Here is a 20,361-nt window from a genome sequence, read left to right as displayed (position 1 = left end):
ATTATTACAGTTAATATTATTTAAGATGTTTTTGTGTTGGGGAAGACTTTGTTTAAACCATCTTGGCTTCCATTCCCGGCACATATTCATTTAGATTTTTTATTGTGTGTCTCCTGCTGTGACATCTTAATCGTCCAAACAAATAAACATTCTGACAGAGGCCGGGTTATTGGCAGCGAGATGAACTCTGGTCAGTCTCCAGTGCTTTTGTTGCATCTTGCAACAAGTACACATCATTTACCACAACATGGCCAATGACGGATGCCGCTGAACGTTTGTAGTGTTAGGAAACTGAGCAGTCAGCTGACTATTAATAACATTTTCCTACTTACTTATCTTGCCAGTGTCACATAGCTCAATGTTAGGAAGATATTGAAATTGGCAAAACCGAAATGTGGAGGAACTTGCCGCAGCGGAAAAATCACAGTCAATAGAAAAATGTCAGAAATGCGGTCGCTATAGATTACTGGATTCGTGTGGGTGATGCTTGTGGTTTAATTTACACAACTGCAGTTTCCATAAGTCGCCTAACTTGGTAGGTACCTTGGTGTCAGAAAGGAAGATCTTGCATGCAAACGTTAATCAGAGCAGTGGTATTATCTGCTTGTTTTATTCTGAATTCCTAACAGGAAGCATATTCAGTTCTCAGACTTACTTTGAACAACAGATAAATCTCAGTGGTGACTGGTCTTATTAAAATGAGCGCATGATTTTGTCTAATTCACATGTAGGCAGGCCCATGTATCAATATGAAGTAATTACCACAACCGCCACAATTACCAAAGAAAGGCACGCTTGTATTACAGTAGGGCGGATTCTAAGTGGGTATCTAATAACACTGACTTTAGCAATTGCTATGTGAAGATTTTCATTTACGCTGTGTACTTTTGTGTCCCTGCAGGATGGAAGACAACGTAAAGAAAGAAAGAAGACTGTGTCGTTCAGCAGCATGCCCACTGAGAAGAAGATTAGCAGCGCAAGTGATTGCATCAGCGCGATGGTGGATGGCACGGAGCTGAAGAAAGTGCGATCCAATTCACGCATTTACCACCGCTACTTTCTCCTGGATGCTGACATGCAGTCTCTGAGATGGGAACCTTCGAAGAAAGAATCGGAAAAGGCAAAAATTGACGTGAAATCCATCAAAGAAGTTCGGACGGGGAAAAATACGGACACTTTTAGAACTAATGGAACCTATGATCAGATATCGGAGGACTGTGCTTTCTCAGTCATCTTTGGGGAGAACTATGAGTCCCTGGACTTGGTTGCAAACACCGCAGATGTAGCCAACATATGGGTTACAGGTCTGAGGTACCTGATCTCCTACGGGAAACATACCTTGAATATGATCGAGAGCAGTCAGAACAACATGCGGTCATCTTGGCTAGGGGAACTCTTTGATGAAGAAGAGTGCAACAAGAGCAGACAAATAACAATATGTGCTGCTGTGCAGCTAATCAAAAAGTTGAACCCAGGACTTAAAAATGTGAAAATAGAACTGAAGTTCAAGGAGCTTCACAAAGCTAAGGACAAATCAAGTTCTGATGTAACAAAAGAGGAGTTCATTGAAGTCTTTCACGACCTTTGCACCAGGCCAGAAATTTATTTTCTCTTTGTTCAGTTCTCCAGTAACAAAGAATTTCTCGATACCAAGGACTTAATGATATTTCTCGAGGCAGAGCAGGGAATGGCACAACTTAGCGAAAACACCAGTTTAGAGGTCATTCAGAAATATGAACCATCTAAAGAGGGTCAGCTCAAGGGTTGGCTTTCACTCGATGGGTTCTCCAACTACCTTATGTCTCCCGAGTGCCATATATTTGACCCTGAACACAAGGCTGTATGCCAAGACATGAACCAGCCCTTGTCCCACTACTATATCAATGCGTCCCACAACACTTACCTGATAGAAGATCAGTTCAGAGGTCCCTCTGATGTGACCGGGTATATCCGTGCCCTGAAGATGGGCTGCCGCAGCGTTGAGCTGGACGTGTGGGACGGACCTGACAATGAACCTGTCATTTACACTGGCCACACGATGACTTCGCAGATCGTGTTTCGTAGCGTCATTGACGTCATCAACAAGTATGCCTTTGTTGCCTCTGAGTTCCCACTGCTACTGTGTCTAGAGAACCATTGCTCCTTAAAGCAGCAGAGAGTCATGTTTCAGCACCTCAAGAAGATTCTTGGAGACAAGATCTACATAGACCCGCCAAAACCAGAGGACTGTTACCTCCCCTCTCCCGCTGACCTGAAGGGAAAGATCCTGCTGAAAGGCAAGAAACTGAGCACTAATTGCACGGCTTCAGAAGGCGAGGTAACGGATGAGGATGAAGGGGCGGAGATGTCTCAAAGGATGAGCATAGAGTCTGCAGAACAGCAGATGATTGCACTGAAGAAATTCCAGCTGTCAAAGGACCTTTCTGATTTGGTGACACTGTGTAAGTCTGTGGAGTTTAAGGACTTTCCGACATCTTTCCAGAACCAGAAGCACTGGGAGCTCTGTTCTTTCAACGAAGTCTTTGCCAGCCGGTGTGCCACTGAGTTCCCAGGTGACTTTGTCAACTATAACAAGAAGTTCCTCGCACGGGTTTACCCTAGCCCCATGCGGATCGACTCAAGCAACATGAACCCCCAAGATTTCTGGAAGTGTGGCTGCCAAATTGTGGCAATGAACTACCAGACTCCCGGCCTGATGATGGACTTGAACATCGGCTGGTTCCGCCAGAACGGGAACTGTGGCTACGTGCTGCGGCCGGCTATTATGAGGGAGCAGGTTTCGTATTTTAGTGCCAACACTAAAGATTCAGTGCCTGGTGTTTCCCCACAGCTCTTACACATCAAGATCATCAGTGGACAAAACTTCCCCAAACCCAAAGGCTCCGGCGCCAAAGGAGACGTAGTGGACCCTTACGTTTACGTGGAAATACACGGCATCCCCGCCGACTGCGCCGAGCAAAGGACTAAAACGGTCAACCAGAACGGGGACAACCCTCTGTTTGACGAGAGCTTTGAGTTTCAGATAAACCTCCCCGAGCTCGCGATGGTGCGCTTCGTGGTCCTGGATGACGACTACATCGGCGACGAGTTCATCGGCCAGTACACCATCCCGTTCGAGTGTCTCCAGCCAGGTTTCCGCCATGTGCCGCTGCAGTCTTTGACGGGGGAAGTTCTGCCGCACACCTTGCTGTTTGTTCACGTGGCCATAACCAATCGAAGAGGAGGCGGCAAACCGCACAAGAGAGGACTGTCTGTACGAAAAGGGAAGAGGAGTAGAGAGTACGCCAGCATGAGAGTGATATTGATCAAGGCTTTGGATGATGTCTTCAAAACAGCCATGCTGCCACTGAGGGAGGCTACAGACCTCCGGGAAAACATGCAGGTAAGACATCAAACTGTCGCAGGCCTATTTGATTCAGTAGAGCCACAATATCATCATGGATGTACTGCATAGATATTTTTCCCATCTCCCAGCGAGGGAATGTTTTTTCTCTAAAAGAGTAGACTGTAGAACTTGTACCCTGAAGTCAGGTTTAGAGAATAACCAGATTTACTAAAGAGATTCACAAAGCTTCTAAAAAGACTCCCACTCTGGAAAAACAAACCACCACCGCCGACCAAATTACATTTGATCTAATCCTTATGAGTTTCGCAACAGTCCCCTTTTAGAATGAACCATGAAAAAGGTATTTTTCAACCCAAGATATGTAAATTTGGAAAGATAACAGTCGACTGAAATTGACTAATGACTAACTGACTCTTTTTTGATGCTACAACAGATGGGACCATGGTTCTGGCAGTTTGTTTGCTCGTTTTAAATATAATTTTAATGGATCTCAGTGATGACAAATTCACCTGAGGACTTTTCATATTTTCAAATTTGTAAAGACATATGTAAATCTTTATGGGAAATAGCACCACTGCAGTGTCACAACACTCTGCGGTTGGTCTTGTGTAGTGTTTCTTTAGGCATTGTATTAGGTTTTATTTTGGTAGCCCTGTTTATGTGCAGTCATTGTGCGATAACAAGCCACCGGCCTTGAGACTATAACACATCTCAGCCGTCCTGTCAGAGATTGTCCCTCCGGTTGTTTATGCAGGGTTTAAATTTGGCCTTTCGCAGGAAGGTTAAGTTTTGTGTTTGTGTGTGTGTGTTTGTTCCATTTCCATGTGATACTGAGGTCAGTCCAAAGGATTGGGTGTTTATGAGTGGCCAACATGTGCCAAAATGAAAGTTCTCAGAGGTAATGAGTGAGCTTCCAGCCACTTCCTCTGAGAGAGTGCTACTCTGTAGGGCTTGCGGTTACGTGCTTGATGCAGATCATTGCCAGATTTTAACACGCTGGAATATTTGGGAGTTTTTATAATGGTTATGCCATTTGACATGCTTTGCTTGGCACGCCAAGTATAAACCAGCATAGCTGCACACGAGCCCAGCTGTAATTTCTCCCCTTTTCCTCTGCAGAATGCCATAGTGTCCTTTAAAGAGCTGTGCGGCCTCTCGGCAGTGGCTAACCTGAAGCAGTGCATATTGGCCCTTTCCCCTCGGCTGACAGGACCCGACAGTAGCCCCCTGCTGGTGTTCAACCTCGCCGATCAGTACCCGAACCTGGAGCCCCAGGGTCTGCTACCAGAGGTCCTCAAGAAGGTCGTCACCACCTACGACATGGTGAGTAGTGATCTGACTTTATGTTATGCAGCAGTTACATGTGAAGAGCAGAGGAATAACATACTGTAAATTCAACAAAATGAAAATCAGAAGACATCTGCAGATAAAAGGTTTTTAACATTACATTCCACAGCCCCAGAAAATGATTTAATGTTGTGATGTTGGTGTGTTTTCAGCTCTTCTATCCTCACGCTTAGTTTAACGGGGGGTTCGACTGTAATTCTCGTATCTTGCTATGTGTTCATTGGCCTTAATAGGAAAAATCTATGCGTGACTCCAATCAGATCAATACCTTGACTTCGCTCGACCTAATGGGGTCGTGCAGAGATGGTTAGGTAATAGGTTTGTAGCGCTGTTAAGTAATAAAATCAATGATCAAGTTATGCAACGTGCCACTGAGGCTATTCCCAGAGAACACCATTACCCTTAACACATCATGTTCTCATACATTGATTCTTGGCACATCAAGTTGGCTTTCCACCATCGTTTCTGGCAGGACTCGGGAAATTCTCTGGCAAACACAGGGCAACAACTGAACCAACTCTGCATCCGATAATTAGCCTGTTATTTCCATCCCACAGGCTGTAGCGTCACCAGAATAATCATTGAACAACTATAATATATTCAGTGCATCTGCATCATGCATAGAAAGAGAACACACTCGAAAGATAACATTTGATAATTACCAACCTGGAGACTTGTTATCTTCGTTTTTTGGTGACTTTGACGCTGGCCTACCACCATTAAAGCAGAAGCAGAAGAAGAAGTTTTGACCCTACCTGGATGTGGCTTTATGGTGTTGGATGATCAGGGATACGGAGGCTTGAAAGGGAATAAAAAGACAATGGGTTTAGCCAGAATCTATTTAAAATTAAGCTTATTACATGCTCTATAGCCACTTTAATAAAATTCATAAAGTGAATAATAGGAGATGTTGTTACAGATTAGAGAATTGTTTATCTGTTTGTCCGAGTTTCAGCTCACAAACCAAATTAAAAAAAGATCATTTTTGACGTGGAAGAGAGAGAAAAGTGAGTTTACTCGCCTGAGGAAAGAGTTCCACTAAAGGTCGCAACTGTCCGGCTCTGTTAATGTCGCGTACAAATGAGTCAATAGAAATTTCACCTGTACTGGAAATAGTGCGCAGAGGAACAGTATTAAAAAGGAAACAGAAACACAATAGAGTGTTATTGTTACTCAACAGTGGTCTTTTTATGGCCCACATCCTGCGGGATTCAGAGACGTCTGAGAAAGGGGATGATGTTGAAAAGGCTCAGACGCCAGACGATTAAGGCGACTCCCCCCCTGCTCTATTCAGGCTGGAGAGTGGCGCGCAAGGTAATTGGCCCTGATGGAAGGAGCGCCATTAAAATTGAGTTGGACGGGAAGAAAGGGGAAAATGACAGGTGTTTGGGGACCAGAATCGAATAAATTAAGAGCTGGGGCTTGAGTGGTGGAAGGATCATCAGCAGAGTGCCATGAGTGAAGGAGAAGCAGGAAGGTGCAGATTTAATATGTACAGAGGCTTAAACGAAATGAGAGAAGGCAACCTTAAAGCAGTGTAAATAATGTATGGGACAGCACAATTAGAAATCCAGGGTCTGTGTGAAAAATCCACCACAGGGAGTAACCAGGGTTTTTCGCCTTCTAATCGGCGAAAATAGAATCTGGGTCTCAATCCCTGCCTGTTAAGTGTACTGAGAAAAAAAGGTGGAGAGGCTCGGTGGGATGCCAGCTTGTGGCTTTATGTGCTCTGATTTCTGTGTTTGGACAAACTGTAGAGGGAGAGGATGCAAAATCTCCAAGTGTTTTCTCCACAAATACCAGAATTAGTTGGGATCTTTATTACTAATATGTCCTCCACTTCTCTAAAAACAAAAAACGGCGTTTGCATGTTGGTTAAATGTGGGTAATGATAACACAACCACCCATACCACTTAGAGGAGCCGGTCTTTAGTGTCCAGATAGGGCCCAGTCCACCCACCTACCTTAGAATACGCCTTTAAATACATCAGGGACGCTGCGTCTGCCACCAAGGCGGTAATTTCTCCACCCGTCAGGAAAGTAATCACAGCGTGCGAGACAGCGCCGAGTGCTGCAACTGCAGCTGCAGGCTGACACAACCGCCACAATCACTTAGTCATGAGTGCTTGTAGCACAACATGGTGATTCACTGTATGTGTTTGTGCAAGTGCGTCTGTCCCCCCCCCCCACACTGGGGGGGGGGGCTGCAGGCTTCATGCAGGCGTGCTAACAAAAGGCCGGTTTGCATTTGTCTTTGGACAATGTTTGAGTTATAGTTTTAAAATGTGTTACCAGAGCAGCAGGTCATTAGAGACAATCTACAGCTGCTGTACAATCATGAATCATTAGATCTGTAATCTAAAAAAAGTGAATTAAAGACTATCGCCAGCCTTTAATGGGGATGTTCTAGCAGGACATTTTTAAAATGATTGGATCAAGCCGTCTACCGTAAACCTAAACCATGTAGCTTCAAGACTGACTGTAAAAATGCAAAAGAAGGGGTTAAATGACGTGACTAAACACGTCTACTGTGTGATAAAAGTTAATGTGGAAAATGACTCTGGACATCGTCATTCATCCTACCAAACTGATTCACCACCTACAAAAGGATAAAAATCTTCCACAGAGGGTTAGTGAGTTTACGGCAGCATTGGATGAGCAGAACATTTCTGGAGAGGAGAACACAAGATAACGAGATTTATTGAATTCAGTACGATACTATAAGAAAAAGCCGTTAGAGTGAATGTCCAAGGGAGGACATTGTGTTTTTTTAAGATCAGATCTGAGTAAACCAAAAACAGTCGGTGTCAGATTAGGAGGCAAAAGCAACTTGATCAGGACGTCTCCAGCGCCTTAGTAGGAAAACAATCTTCCAACAACTCACACTGTGACTTTAGATTAACAAAGTATTACGGCACCTTCGTTTTCTGAATACAAATACACACTTTCTGACTAAAGTTTTACATAAACGGGACCTCCTTGCTCTTCTTGCTGGAGATCAATCTTTGTACTTTGTTGGCTTTATTTATTACGATTTTGATTTTGCTTCTTTTCCGTCGCCTGAGTGTGGGACGCGACCTTGCTGTGCATTATATACAGACTGTTCACACTATGGCCTCTGGGCCCTATAGCCACTAAATGAAATGGAAAACAGAGCAGCAACATTTGCGTAAAAATATCATCTTCATTAGACGAAACAATTAAGCTACTGCTAAGATAATTGGTGGGTAAGATCCAGATGGTCTATCAGGCTTATTTACCTCTATCAGTGACAGCCTACACATGCACCATTAACCTCCTGAAACAACACTCTGCCGTCTTCCCTGTGGAACCAACTGTTTTTTTTGTTTTTTTTGGGTGTTAAATATGTAAATAGATCACCAAGAGAGTTTTAACAGTCTGCAGGTCAGCAGAGTTTGTGCACTCAATTAGTGCTGAGCGTTACCGCAGAGGAGCTAAACTTAGCATCGTTCCCAGCTGCAGCCTCACAGATAACGCGGCACTGGGCTGCTTCAAAATGACTGACATGTTTACGGTTTAATTAGGCCGACCTTGATTATCAGCACTTTTTTTTTTTTTTTTTTTTTTGTTAAAGTGGAAGGACTGACGCCCATACATGCGTCCTCATGCAAAGGCTCTGTTACTGTAACTTTTAATAAACAGCCTAATTGCTCGTGTCTCCTTCCCTCTAATTTTGGCTTTTCAGAAATGCAACTCAGCGACCTCGCCCACTGACATCCCTGTAATAACTTCTTTTTCAGAGCCAGCCGTCAGACCGAGGCTGCTTCCTGCTTTTTATTGTGGACTGCCAGTTGTGCTGATGTGGAAGGGGAAGCGCTCATATGTATTTGTCTCCTTTCGTTCAGGTGATCCAGACCAGCAAGACGCTGCTGGAGACGTCCGAGGGGATTTACGAGAGAATCCTCCAGACACAGAGAGCAGGTAGGAGACGGTCAGAGGAGCCGTGAAAAGGCTTTTGTTTCCTCGCGCCACGTTTGTCTCTGAAGCCACAAAACTAAAGCTAATTAGCCCGTGTTTATTACCATTTCATTCATGTTCATGTATGTGATCCGGTCCCTTTCAAACAGAGGTGTTTGATTCACGCCACTAACAGCCTCTGAGCTGGAGTCTAATTACCAGCGTTTGAGGGAACCAGAGGGCGACCACATCAAAGCCCGACGGACCCAAGTCCGTCCACGCTTCTTCTCCACAGGACCCTTAACATCCGTTAGAGTCTCGTAAATGTATCTCAGGTGTTTTGTCAACGTAATCTGAAAAAGTAATTCAGCGTTTCTGGGAAGCAAAGTTCAAAGCGAGTTCGATTGGCGGCTCAGCGGCAAAACGCTTCTGGACTCAAGACTATCGACGGACTCAGGAGGGAAAATGCACGATGGGTTTGTGTTAGTTAGAAAAACATTGATGTCATGTATGAGGTCAGTGAAGACTGGAAGGGGAGGAAGCTAGAAAGGACGGGTTAGCCTGCATGAAATCACACTTTTACAAAAGAAAGGTTGTTATGTAAGAGATCAGGTCACAGGCTGAAAGAACGTAATTCATCCCTGGTCACGACTGCTCTTTGAATTAAATAAATATCAGAAACCTAGAGAGACAGAAGACGTGGAAATTGCTTTGTAGCTACGAACTAGTCACTAGTGGACGTTTCACACAAAGCTACTGACAGCGTATGGACGGAGTTAGCTCTTCACCTGAAGCTACGAGGCCTCTAACAGCGTGACCAAGGTTTTTTTTGTCACGTTTTCAGTAAAACGCTCTGAGTTTGGTTTACATATGTGGCCTCTGGTCGCCACATCGATGGTAGCTGCTTCCTGAGCGCACTCCGCTGAAGACTCGGTGGTTTAGCACAGCGCTGTTTGTTTTAAAGGCAGTGTCCACATACAGGAAGTTAAGGACGTTCCAGTCACGTTTTCTGACCGTCCTGTCCTACTTTAAATAGGCTAAATAACCTCCCAGATAGATTCTACTCTTTCTATTCTCCTTTTTTGTCTGAGTGACTTTGACTTTGAAAATAAAAGCAGTTCCCTGTGCAGACACGTTTAGTCACAGTTTTGGTTCTTCGATTTTTGGCAGCTTTGAGGCCAACAACAAGATTATGATGCAACATTTTTGTTTATGTTCAACACCTACAAAAAATGCCTCGATCGACTTCACTACAGGAACATGTAATCTAGGTTGAGGTTGCACACGTTACAGAAGGCGTCTTTAAAAAGGATCGTGAGGCCTGAATGTGGCGGCGTCTGCCACAAATTTTTACAAAGTTCTCGAGGCAAATTGTTTTTGCTTTAGTCCGTGAAAATATTGGACGTTTTATGAAACAACTGTTGTAACGTCCCAGAATTATGGATAAGACCTGACGTTAATGTGATTCATAATGCAGCACTTTGTGCCTGTGAATTGTATCTAAGTAGCATGGAGGGCTAATTTATCACAGAGCAAGCCGGCTGGAAGCGCTTAGCGAGAGTGGAAGGGGGCAAAGATGGACCATCATTACCACAGCTCGGCTTTATTGGTTTCCAGATGGAGGACTTATAAAATATTCATTGTCTGTTGTCTCAGTACATCAGAGAGGAGGCGACTGTGTCTTTTTAACCGATGTGAATCAAAGGCCTCATGCTGCCTTTTTTTTTTTTTTTTTTTTTTTTTAATTCTTTTGTGTTTTCAGTTCAACCACCTTCCAGCGTTTAACAATTACCAGCCTGTGGCTCCGGGATAAAGACGCGTTTTAAGTCAGTGACATGAGAAAAGATCTGCTCACATCGTTTTATTATTAAGGCGACTCTTGTCGTGGTTCAGATTTGACTGTAGCGCACACAGTTTTTAAATGGCTACTGTAGTAAATGAGTGTCTGTGTTCTTCAGTCGCACTGACCCGCTTTGATCCAAACATTTTTTTTTTATTTTTTATTCCGTATAAGTAGTAGTTTACTGCAGCTGTTGTCTCTCTACCTGTTGCTCATCCTCCACCGGACGCCCATAAATCACCCTTTTGAAATCATTCAGAGTATTTAAGCCTGAAGGAGATATCTGCACTGACATTATTAGATCTCTTTCTACTTCATCAATTTCTCATTTAACCAAAATTGCGTTTCATTATCTTTTCCGTCGAGGGCAGTTGACACTTAAATTAGGCTCAGATTAGTGACGTTTTGGGCTGATTCACCCCTCAGACGGAGAACAAATCGGGTCTAGACGACGCTTAACAAATCCTCTTATGAACTCACCATAATGTCAAACAACACGTTGGATATTTATGATTTAAATTTTGAGAGAAGTTAGTTCATGGGAAAATATTCTAGCCCTTCAGGCTGACTTGAACGAGCCACTGCTGAGAGTAGAGCCTCCAGTTCTCGGTGAATAAAAAAAACCCTGTAACATTTTCTTTTCTTGGATTAACTGGTGGCTGGTAAACGTCTGTCTCTGTAAAGTAAGACACATTTATTGAACTTTAAATTCAGACCTCAACATTAACATCCATCCTGGGGAATCCCCTCACAACTCTCCATCTTCAGGCGCGAGTGCGGAAACAAACCCAGGACAGATCCAGTCTCAGTCCACGTGTGGAGGTGGTCTGAGAACTCGTCTGACCTCATTCCCACAGGATAAATAAAGCGCCCATCTATTCTAATCTCTAATCTCCTGTGCCAGCCTTAGGTACGAAGGATCAGCAGCCAAATAAAAAGCATCGCAAGAGATCTGTTCTGTCCATGTAGCTGTTAACTCGTTAAATAATACGCTGTTTGTGATTCTGTCATTAAAGGAAAACATATCTATATGTGGGGGATTATTGGTGCGGTCATCTCGATGCGTTGAAAGCTGCTTGAGAAACTTCCAGGGTTTTGATTCATAGTCTTAAACTTCGTCCATGTCGCTAGAATAACTGATGTCGGACTGGGGAGCAATAAATAACAACTTAAAGGGATTTCAGTGAGTGAAGGAGTCATGACGCACACACTAAAAACAGCTGTTCATGGTTCTGATCCAGCGCTGGGGAACAATAAAAAAAAAAAAAAAAAACAGCAGCTGTTAAAATATTCGGCTGCTCCTCGAATGATCCGAGTATTTATTTACATACAGAGCACAGCGCTGGGATCGGGTCTGGAGTTCTGGCCGGGGACGCATGCGGTGAAACGTTTTTTAATGCCAGGTGTGAACACAGAGACTTGGAGCTGGGACTGTTGGGATCAGACATTAATGCGTAAGATCTGAATGGAAGATACAGAAGAAGACGCAGTCGTGTGCATATATGTACATGTGCTAAGTGCCGTAAATATGGAAACATAGAGCAGCCTCCAATCTACGTCTGCAGCTGGAGATAACCCACCACGTTCCATCTGTCTGAAATAAATCTGGAAATGTTCAGTATCAATCAGCTGAAACAACAGTGTGTTTAAACAGTGTGTGTGCGAGGGAAGGTTTACACGTTCAGCTTGTTTTAAGAGGTGGACGACGGTGAGTTATCAGACCACAGTCGGTTGTTGATAGATACCGGGAGGTTGTGGGGCTGAGCAGGCTTGTGGTTGTTTGGCAGGAGACTCCTGAAGGCTTTGTGGCTGGTATCTGGATGAGTCTGAGGCTTAACGTGAAAAATATATCGATATGCCAGGATATCGCGATACTTTTTCTTCCGATTCGATATCGATTTTGAATGTCTTAATATCAATTTTAAAATAAAAAGTCATGTTTTCGGCTTGAACAACTTCCCCACCTCCACCAACACTTCGTCTGTGCAAGTTGGAAAAATTTGGATTAATATTGTTATTGTTATCATTATATCGCGATACTGTATCGTATCGTGACTCAAGTATCGTGTTACGTATCACGTAGCACCTACGTGAGAGAGCGTTTTTCATGACTGCAGTGGTGGTAGAGTACGATAAACTAAATACCAATGTGTGTATTAAGACCTAATTTCCACATCTTTGTGCAATTTCAGTTAAACATCTTATTAATGAAGTGAAAACCCTGAAAGCTTCTTTTTTTTTTTTCAAAGTAGGACACAACAGATGGCAAACTGATGAACTTGAACATTGATTTATTTTCCATCCTGAACTGATGTAATTTATTTATTTTTTTTATCCCCGTGGTGTTTGGCCGTGTGTATCCGTGCTTGTTGGTGTGGGCATGTTCATGTGTGTGTGTGTGCGTAGTGTGGTTTCGTCTGTAGAGTAGAAACTGGGTCAGTACAAACCCAATTCCCCCTCAACAGCGAGCGGAACGTTTGAGCAGCAACACAGCGAGTGAAGTTGTGAATAATCCATCACATCAGCGCAGACGAGAAGCGCTTTCCTCTCAGGAAGAAAACACAGTCAGGTGTTTGCGGCTCGACCGGAGCCGTGACTTCCCTTCGCCCGCCGCCCGTATACATACGGGCCAATTAAAATTCAGAGCAGCTGGACGCCTGAACCCGCCGCAGACTAACAGGATCAGCGCTGGAGATGGATTTAAATGCCAAGTGCAACGTTAGCGGAGCAGCAGAATGCAAAGTGTTTGATTCACAAAAAAAAAAAAAAAAAAAAGCAGCCAGTTCCTTCAGCTTCTATTCATGAGTTAAGTGCTGCACGTAACTATTTCCATTATTTAATCATCTAAAGGTTATTCCCACAAGCAGCTGTATCTACTCATTTAGAGACGTTTCACTTTCTTCTCTGTCCACACACTTTTTAGTTTTTATGAAATATTCATATAAACCATTTTGAATATATCCCGCCCTTCGTTTACCTTTTCTCTGCTTAAGATATTTTTAAATGGAATATTTCAAAAAGTTTGACAACAGAGAAGAAGTGAACAAAGACCTCGCTTCCTTAAACCTGAACTCAGAGGTTATTTATTTATGATTTTACCAATGGATCTTTGAAATTACACTGATTTAAACTAAAATGTATATATATTTTTTAAACCTGCTCCTAAAGGTTATGGTTGTTTGGTCTTTAAAACATCAGAGAAGTGATCAGGTGACATTAGTGAGGTTAAGACAACCCAGAAATAATTTATCACAATCAACCTGATTCATCAGTGTTTCATCGACTCATCATCCTAATTCTAACGTCTTCATCTACACGTCACCTTTTCTTCTTTATCATCTAGTTTTGTGCTCTTTATTTTCAGTCTTAAGTTGTGATGTTATTGATCAGGAAACTGAAGCTGTTAAAGCAGGAACGAGTAAGTTAACGCAGAGAAAGACGTTTCCATAAAATAATAAATAAATAAATGGGCTGTGAGAAGATGGAATGATCGTGGTTCTTCACAGTCTTTTCTGACACGGCCTCGGTTTAATAATTGATTCGTCCTGATAATTGCAGTCCTAGTTATTATTAATCCACCGGGGGCCTGCAGTGCGTCTGCGGCGTCCGTGAAAGCGTCGGAGAGTGGTTCTGTGGTTACGAGGAGCCGCGACCACTAATCGATCAGACCACGCTCTGATCCGTCCCTTCCTCCCTTCCTCCCTTCCTTCCTTCCTTCCTTCCTTCCTTCCTTCCTTCCTTCCTTCCTCGGCCGGTGGCGCACGGCGAGACGGCCTTCGCCGTACAGCTGCCGCCTCGTGGCATTACTGCACACACACACACGCCTCAGCCTCAGATGCTCTGCTAAGAACCAGCTTCCCCCTTTTTCTTGCCTGCCAGACTCCATAAAGCGTTGCTAGGCAACCCTGGCTGTGGGTTAAGAGTGTGTGAGTGTGTGTGTGTGTGTGTGTGTGGGACAGGAAGCCGTGCACCTTCTTCAGCACCGTCATGGTTCTCATGCATCAGCAGCAGCAGCATCAGCATCAGCAGCAGCAGCTCTGTAGCTACTGACCCGAAATAGAGGAGAGACGTAAAATTTAGATGCAGACGGAACAAAACGAGAGCGCCGTGGGATTCAGGAGCCGCGCTGAACCCGTGATGCCAGGGTTCAAAGAGGAGCGACGTGTCAGAGCCGTCACACGTCGGAGGTTATATTATTCACGCCTGAGGTCCGGCGACACGACACAACACGCGCTCGCATCCTCCAGGAAAAGCCCAGCGGCACGATACTGTGGCGCTCCCACGCTGAGGGGGTCTCTCTCTCTCTCTCCCTCGCTCTCTCTCACGTGCACACCATGTTTCCATGGCAACAGCACTGACAGGGAGGCTGAGGCTGATCTCCGAGCGCGGAGTTTTCCAGTGCAGAGGTGTGTGATGTGCGTAGTAGCAGGAGTTGCGGCGGCTGCCTGTTGCTGCAGCGTCACTGCGAGGCCCGGCTCAACATTAAAAACATGTCCTCGGTCAGACTCAGTCATGCAAAAGAGAGGGAGGAGGGGGGGCGACTCCTCGGGAGACAAATCCCTCCTCTGTTTTTCGAAGCCTTGATGCTAATCCACAGCGACAGAGCGTCACGTCTTCCTCTGGGTTCCCTCATCCTGCCCTCGCCGCTTCCCCCGGCTTCAGCCCGGCTTTTTGTTTCCTTCCCTCCGTTTCACTTCATTTTGCCTCTTTGCGGTTTCCCCTATTTTTGTGTTGTGTGTGCATGTGTCCCCTCTCGTCCCATCAGCACCTCGTGGTGATGTGTCACCGTGGTGTGGTGTGGTGTGGTGTACTCACATTTCACATCAGGAACTAGATGACAGAAGCTACTCGTGCTCTAGGAACAGTTCCCATCAGCGCCGTGAAAATGAACGCAGCCTCTTCTCAGATGATCCCGTCTCATTTATTGACCTTTCATCAGTCTGCAGCCTCCCTAACAGCCAATCACATCACGCAACAATTGTTAAATAATGCCCAAAGTGGACTCCAGCCTAAAAGTATTTGCATCCTTTAGTATTTTTCTATATTAAATATAACATCAGGTCCTGGAAGTACGACCCAGTCATGATTTTTCTTCATGTCTTCATGTCTTTTTGCATGTAGAAAATTCTCAATGGTGTAAGTAATTTCCTGCGTACCTGTTCGTAGTCTGCTTAGTGACGTCCACAACCTACTGAATCCGTGTGCACTCGTGTCAGCAGCCAACATTCAACAGTCATTTATTGTCATTATGTGGGGACACAATGAAAGTTAGGGTGGTAGCTGATATAAAAATAACTGTAGAATAAGCACTATAAAATAAAATAAGTAAAAATAGCTGCTCGGTGGTTTGCGCTGATGTCTCTGAGCGAGAAGCTTCAGGTCTTCCTGGGTGGAGTTTGCATGTTCTCCCTGTGTCTGAGTGGGTTTTCTCCAGCTCGTTAGGTTAATTGACCCTAAATTGACCGTAGGTGTGAGTGTGAATGGTTGTATCCCAGCTTCAGATGGATGTTGGCATCAGGAAGTAGCTTTTCCCACGATCGGCTGCAAAAGTGCTGATAGGAAAACCTTTAATATTTATGGCAGCGGCTCATTCTGAGCCGGACTCACACCTGACGTCCACCCTTCATTCGTTCCCGTCTCACCCTTCAGCCGTTCAGTACGGGGGAGGAATTCTCGGCCTCGTCGCTGCAGCAGGACGTGAAACGTTGACAGCACATGTCAGACTCTTTGCTCCAACGTGTTTCCTCACAGTGACAACAAGCTCCGGCTTCCAGTCACACATCAGCTGCTCTTCTGTCTCACAAACTGGAGACGCCCACTCGATGCTCATTCTCTTCTTCTTCTTCTTCTTCTTTTTTTTTGTCTGTTAGCGATGGAGTTTCACGAGAACCTCCACGACTTGGCCGTGAAGGAAGGGCTGAAGGGTCGGAAGCTGCACAAGGCGGTGGAGAGCTTCACGTGGAACATCACCATCCTGAAGGTGAGTAGTCTCAGCCTTATTTATTTATTCATCTGTGAGAATATGCTGACAATTTGTTGTTTTGTCTTGGTGGCAGTGACGTCACCGGTCGATATCAGGGCCGATCAGGATGTTTTTAAACTGACCAGATGGAGCATGTGGCCAAACCTGATCCTGTGTTTGTGTCACGGCTCCTTTAAACCGAAACCAAACGTTAAAGACTAGAAAAACATTTCTCTGGGATCCTTTAAGATTTAGTGTCAAGCCTATCACCGCTATTTATAAAGACATTATCTGGTTTCTTATTCCATTAGAAGTGATTTCTATGATAGATCCGATAAACAATTAGATTCTTTACTGTTATTTATTCCACAACTAATACGGTTTTATGGTTCTCTGGGAAATAAAATGAAAATCCACCAGCCTCAGAGCACGAGTCCGTTTAGAGTTCATCATCATCCTCCTCCAGCCAATCAGAGACGTTTAGCTGTGAACTAATTCAACTTCCTCAAAGGACTCATCATCATTTCCCAAAGGGAGTGACTCCACACCAACGTCCTGCCACAAAGAGTCAGGAAAGCAAAATAAGAGAAATCACCAGGGAAGGACATTTACAGAATAAAGCAAAAAAAAAAAGAAGTTATATTTGACTTGGATCAAATTTAAACATGAATCCTTTATAGTTCATTTTCTAAAGGCCAGATCTCAGTCTGCAGGTTAAAGGTGTCTCCTGCGTGTTACCTTGAAAAAGTAATCCAGTTGCTGATTACTTTATTTTGAAAGTAACTAAGTTAGATTACAAGTTACTTTATTAGTTCAGCATCTGCAGCCGCCTCAACATACAAATGTCAGTGTTCACTTCATTGGAAGTGCATTTTTAACAGTTTTAGCTGTTTAGTGGAGCCATGGAGCAGTGGTTAGAGGTGCAGCTCGGGGGCCGAAGGGTCCCAGGCCCCCAGGCCCGCCCCCCCCCCCACCCCTGAACAAGCACCTAACCCCCCAATTAGCTCCCCAGGCGCATCCACCAGAGGCTGCAGCCCACTGCTCCAACTGTACACACACACTAGTGTGTGAACAAATAGATTGGTCAAACAGCAGGAACATAATTTCCCCTCAGGGATCAATACAGTAGAAATTATTATTATTATTATTTCCTTGTCTGGATGGAGGGGGAACCTCCCTCTCTCTCTCTCTCTGCTCTGATTCACTGTGACCATAGAGAGGATTGTGTCATCGGTACAGAGCGAACATCCAACCTTAATATTCTTCTCTCCAGCTGAGTCAAATTAAAAATAGTGGCCGTTGTTTCCAGCTCCTCCCTCCTTTGTTGTGTACCTGTGTGTCACTGACTGCTTAAACTTATATACCAAAATTGTCACTCCCCGAGACAAGAAGAAAATGTGAAATAGTAACATGTTAGATTCCTCTAACCTCTGACGCCTCCATGTGTCCCCAGGGCCAGGCCGACCTGCTCAAACACGCCCGAAACGAGGTCCAGGAGAACCTGAAGCAGATCCACTACGCCGTGCTCACCTGCAACCTGAGCAAAGGCGGGGGGTCGGCGGGGGGGGGCGGCTCCTCCAGCTCCTCGGAGGCCCGGGGCCGACGCAGCCTGGAGGCCATTCCTGAGAAGGCCGTGGCCGAGGAGGAGCTCAGCGACGAGGAAAACTAGAGACCTGCGATCAGACCCGCATCTGTTCCTGCCTCCTGAGCTCAAACCCACGGCCCCTCCCCCAAAAACCCACCCCCACTGTCATTACCCACTCACCAGTGTTCTTCCACATTCCACCGAGTACATTCCTGTATCACAAGCACATCCACAAACCCCCCCAAAGACTTCTGCCTTGTCATCATCTATTCCAGCCGCCAGCTCCCTTCACAAGCAGTTTCTGTTTTGGCTCCTCCCACCCCCCCGGGTCGTCCGTCCAGGGGGGAGGAGCCTGTTGTCGTCCTGGGTGAGAGCTCAGCATCCGAACCACCTGACTCCTTTTTAAGACGTACTGTTTGGAGAAGATGCACTTCTACTCAGCGGAGCAGGCGTTACCAGAGAACAGGCCTCGGAAGAGATTTTTTAGTTGGAAGAGATTTTTTTTTTTTTTTTCTTAAAGCACAATTTCCTGAAGCAACGAATGTAACAGGACCAAGGAGGAAACAGAAGAAGGAGGAGGAGGAGGAGGAGGAGGAGTAACGTCACGAATGAGAGTAAAGAGCTGTTTACAAAACCGAACTCGTCCTACGTTCTCGTCTGCCAAAATAGTAAACTATGTGTATATATGGAGTTTCCTGTTACCTTTTTTCTGCAGAGTGCATCATTTTATTATTATTGTATACTTGGAAAGATAAGATTTATTTTATAAAAGATATACGTGAGTTTTACTTGTCTGTGCGCATCGAGGTTCGTCAGGGAGGAGTGACCGACCGCAGAGTTTCTTCTTTCTTTCTTTCTTTCTTTTCCTGGTAGAGAGCTTCAACACGTCGAGACAAAATAAATAAAAACATGAGCGAATAAAAGACAAACGTCAGAAACCGACTCAACAAGCAGCTACCGCATGAACATGAACAGGAACCACAGCCTCCGCGCCGCCGCCGCCGCCGACACGCACTGAAAAGCTTGGACATGTTTTCACACAGGGTCGACTTTTCGTTCCAACTTTTAGCTTCTTCCAAGTTCAATTTAAATTCTCAACAAAGACCGAAAGGTTTTGGTTTTTAAATCTCGTAGTTTAGGGTGTTAATCGTTCCATAAAGGTCGTGGTTCATCATCAAGAGTTTCCATTTAATGTTTAATTTAATTCCCCTCGTGTTTCTCTCATCAACGTCTGATCCTGTGATTTATTTGTTTCTATTACGTCAGTAATTATTTAGAAAGGGGCGTGGTTTAATTATTTATATGACACTCACTGAAATACTTGGAAATTCAATATAAAAATCTAAGAATGTTTCCTTGATTTTTCTCTGATTGGCTCAATGAAAACCACATAAATAAACCTCACTGCAGTTTAAAATGAGCTCAAACCAATTAGCGGCCATTATTAAGCCCCGCCCACAACCATCTTTCCCCAACTTCCTGAACAACTTTCGAACACAAACGATGAAAAAATGCAAATTTGTTTAAATATACGTTCGTTTTTAAAGTTTCCTGCAAAGTAAAAGTTGCAGATTTAGAGTTAAAAATGTTGAAAACGAGTAATAAAGGCTCCAATTTAAAGCAGTTTCAGTTCCACCATCTGTCCTTTTATGAGCAAATACACGTCCCTCCTCTAACTTAGACTTAGACCAGACCATCCATCCATCCATCCATCCTTCATCCATCCATCCATCCATCCATCAGACTTCACCTCTTTAAGCCGACTCAGAACAAACTCAGAGAAAACGGTCGCTGGAGAAAAGCTAAGAGTGTTTTTATTTTTCATTCTTTTCCTTCTTTTTAATTCTCCCTCTGTGCTCACAGTGTTTTGTGCGTCTTGTTTTTGTTTTGTTTTTTTGTTGTTTTTTTTAAATGCTGTCCACACTTCCTGCCGATCACAACGAGTTTCAGTGCTGTCGTATTTATAGCTGTTGTTGAGAGGATGAAAAAAAAAAAAAGAGAAGCACTTCAACTGTATTTCAAGTCTCATCTCTTTACCTGTCGATTAAAAAATAATTAAGACTCTGAATAAAAGTATGTTGGATAGATGGTGCGTCTGTTGTGTTTGGTTTGACCTGGTGACCGGCCGTGAACTTTTCCACTCAGAAAAACATCTCGAGGATCAACTGAATATTTCAGGACTTTTCTCTTTCCTCGCCAGTCGCTCTTATTCCCCGTGAAAACGAAACATTAGTGAAGCCACCGAGACGAGTTTCTGTTCTGTAACTGAGTCCACCCAGCCGGAATGAGGTGGACAAAATAATAGGAACACGTGCGAATACGATTCAACTGATTCTAAAATGAACTGAAGTCATTTCTCAGCT

The 20,361-nt window shown here is 44.3% G+C and overlaps 1 protein-coding gene across 3 annotated transcripts in view; it reads left to right on the top strand.

The window, feature by feature from the left end:
• Window positions 1-20,085, top strand: part of LOC125016173 (inactive phospholipase C-like protein 2) — a 35,636-nt gene extending 15,551 nt beyond the window's left edge. For 2 of the 3 annotated variants that reach the window (XM_047598429.1, XM_047598430.1), the window contains exons 3-7: window positions 902-3,382; window positions 4,466-4,669; window positions 8,560-8,635; window positions 16,322-16,431; window positions 17,867-20,085. In XM_047598429.1, coding sequence (XP_047454385.1) covers window positions 902-3,382; window positions 4,466-4,669; window positions 8,560-8,635; window positions 16,322-16,431; window positions 17,867-18,082 — 3,087 coding nt within the window. In that variant the 3' untranslated portion in view covers window positions 18,083-20,085. Of the gene's footprint in view, window positions 1-901; window positions 3,383-4,465; window positions 4,670-8,454; window positions 8,636-16,321; window positions 16,432-17,866 lie in introns of those variants that run through there. The other variant, XM_047598431.1, reaches the window with a different exon arrangement.
• Window positions 20,086-20,361: the final 276 nt, after the last annotated feature.

This window comes from Mugil cephalus, chromosome 11 (assembly GCF_022458985.1).
Source record: "Mugil cephalus isolate CIBA_MC_2020 chromosome 11, CIBA_Mcephalus_1.1, whole genome shotgun sequence".
Lineage (NCBI taxonomy): Eukaryota > Metazoa > Chordata > Actinopteri > Mugiliformes > Mugilidae > Mugil > Mugil cephalus.
The sequence above is the reverse complement of the archived record's forward strand: the minus strand, read 5'-3'. Positions and strand labels throughout refer to the sequence as shown.